This window comes from Sminthopsis crassicaudata, chromosome 1, assembly GCF_048593235.1.
Source record: "Sminthopsis crassicaudata isolate SCR6 chromosome 1, ASM4859323v1, whole genome shotgun sequence".
In the NCBI taxonomy this organism is placed as follows: Eukaryota; Metazoa; Chordata; class Mammalia; order Dasyuromorphia; family Dasyuridae; genus Sminthopsis; species Sminthopsis crassicaudata.
In genome coordinates, this window is record NC_133617.1 from 722,904,879 (window position 1) to 722,906,462 (window position 1,584).

The 1,584-nt window shown below is 55.4% G+C and overlaps 1 protein-coding gene across 1 annotated transcript in view; it reads right to left on the minus strand.

The window, feature by feature from the left end:
* Nucleotides 1-942: 942 nt before the first annotated feature.
* LOC141551426 (uncharacterized) overlaps nucleotides 943-1,584 on the minus strand; it is an 86,688-nt gene continuing 86,046 nt past the window's right edge. Inside the window, exon 3 of the mRNA XM_074283065.1 lies at nucleotides 943-1,381. Coding sequence (XP_074139166.1) covers nucleotides 979-1,381 — 403 coding nt within the window. The 3' untranslated portion in view covers nucleotides 943-978. The remainder of the gene's footprint in view (nucleotides 1,382-1,584) is intronic.

Here is a 1,584-nt window from a genome sequence, read left to right on the forward strand (position 1 = left end):
ATTGGAATATCTGCAACAGAGCTTTCTGGGTATGACTGATATCTGCAAGAACAGGCAATTTGTGTTAAACAACTAATTGGCATTCTAGCTCCTGGGCGTTTTCCTAAGAGGAAAACCGAGCAAAAACAAACAGCCGCTCATGAACAGGGATGTGGGCACTTTGTACAAACTGGACAGAACTACAAATTCCTTCAACAACTCTTAGCTGGGGTAGAGAAAGATAAGGTTAAGCCCCATCCCATTTTCATCCTTCTGGACTCAAGGATGGAGACAGGGAAAGCCCTGGTTGCAGAGATTTCTGTTTCCTTGCAAACATGGAATTGTCCTTCTGCTGAACTTTCACCTCTGGAACTCGCCTCCTTTCATTGGACAAAGTGCAGAAAGAGAAGAGGCAGAGCAGGGAGGAAGGGGGGTGGTGGTGGAGGAAAGAAAAACCCTTTCCTTCAACTACCACTGGTTGGAAAGCACTTTCACTTTTAACAGCTCCTTTCTTCGGGTTATCTCCCCCCCACCCCCTCGAATCTTTTGTTTTCATTTTAGGGAGATCAAAAATAAACAAACTATTTCTCATCCTCTTCGGCCCTCTTTCTGCATTAGTAGCTCTCCCCCTCTCCTCTCCAGTCCCTAAATTGGTCCGATTTCTTTTTCTTCTGAGCAATCTCAGTCTCTCTTTCCCCCTCCTCCGGCAGGCTGTTTGTTTTCCAGGTCTTCCCTGACCCGCTCCCAGCATCCCTCCCTTGTGGCTGCCCTTCTCGCCCCTTCTCCTTGGTCCCAGGGGCTAGGCCCGCTGCCCCGAGGCTCCCCCCCTCCCCTCCTCTCTCCTTCCCCCTCTTCTCTTCGTTTTGCAATAGCGATATTTTGCACAGAGCCTTGTTTACCCAGCAGGTGGATGTGACGTCAGAGACTCACAACAGCAAAAAATAACAACATCTCCATCCGCGATTTGTTTTCCTCTCGGCTCGCTTCCCATTTATTTATTTATTTTGGGGGTGGTTGCAAATTCGAAAGTGGCCGGGAAGCCCTCCGAGCTGAGCCGGGGCAGGAACCGGGGCCGTGGGCCAGGGAGCGGGGTGCGTGCGTGTGTGTCTGTGTGTGTGCAGTGTGTGTGCGTGTGTGTGAGTGCATGTTTGCGGGTGGGGGAGGGGGGGTGCAACCTGGCCTGGCGCTTCCCATCTCCTCCCCGCCGCCAACGCCGTCGCCACCGCCGCCACCGCCACCGCCACCACCATCACCGCCGCCGCCGCCGCCGCCGCCTCTGTCGGGGCTGCCGGGACTGGGGCTGCTGCTGCCGTAGCTGCCGCCGCCAACGCCGCTGCCGCGGGAGAGCTGGAGCCAGAGCCGGAGCCCGAGCCGGAGCCGGAGCCTCAGCCTCTCCTGGAAGCTAGTCCGGAGCGGAGGAATCTATTGTTATTTATTGTGTGGCTGTTGCATGCAGCAGCGACACAAGCCCTCGCCTATGAGTGTGTGCGTGTGTGCGCGCGGGTGTGCACGCGGGTGTGCGCGCGAGGGCGAGCGTACGTGTGTAAAGGACAGAAAACACCTTAGTTTGCACCGAGAGACCGTTTGCAGCGGGTGAGTTTGTAT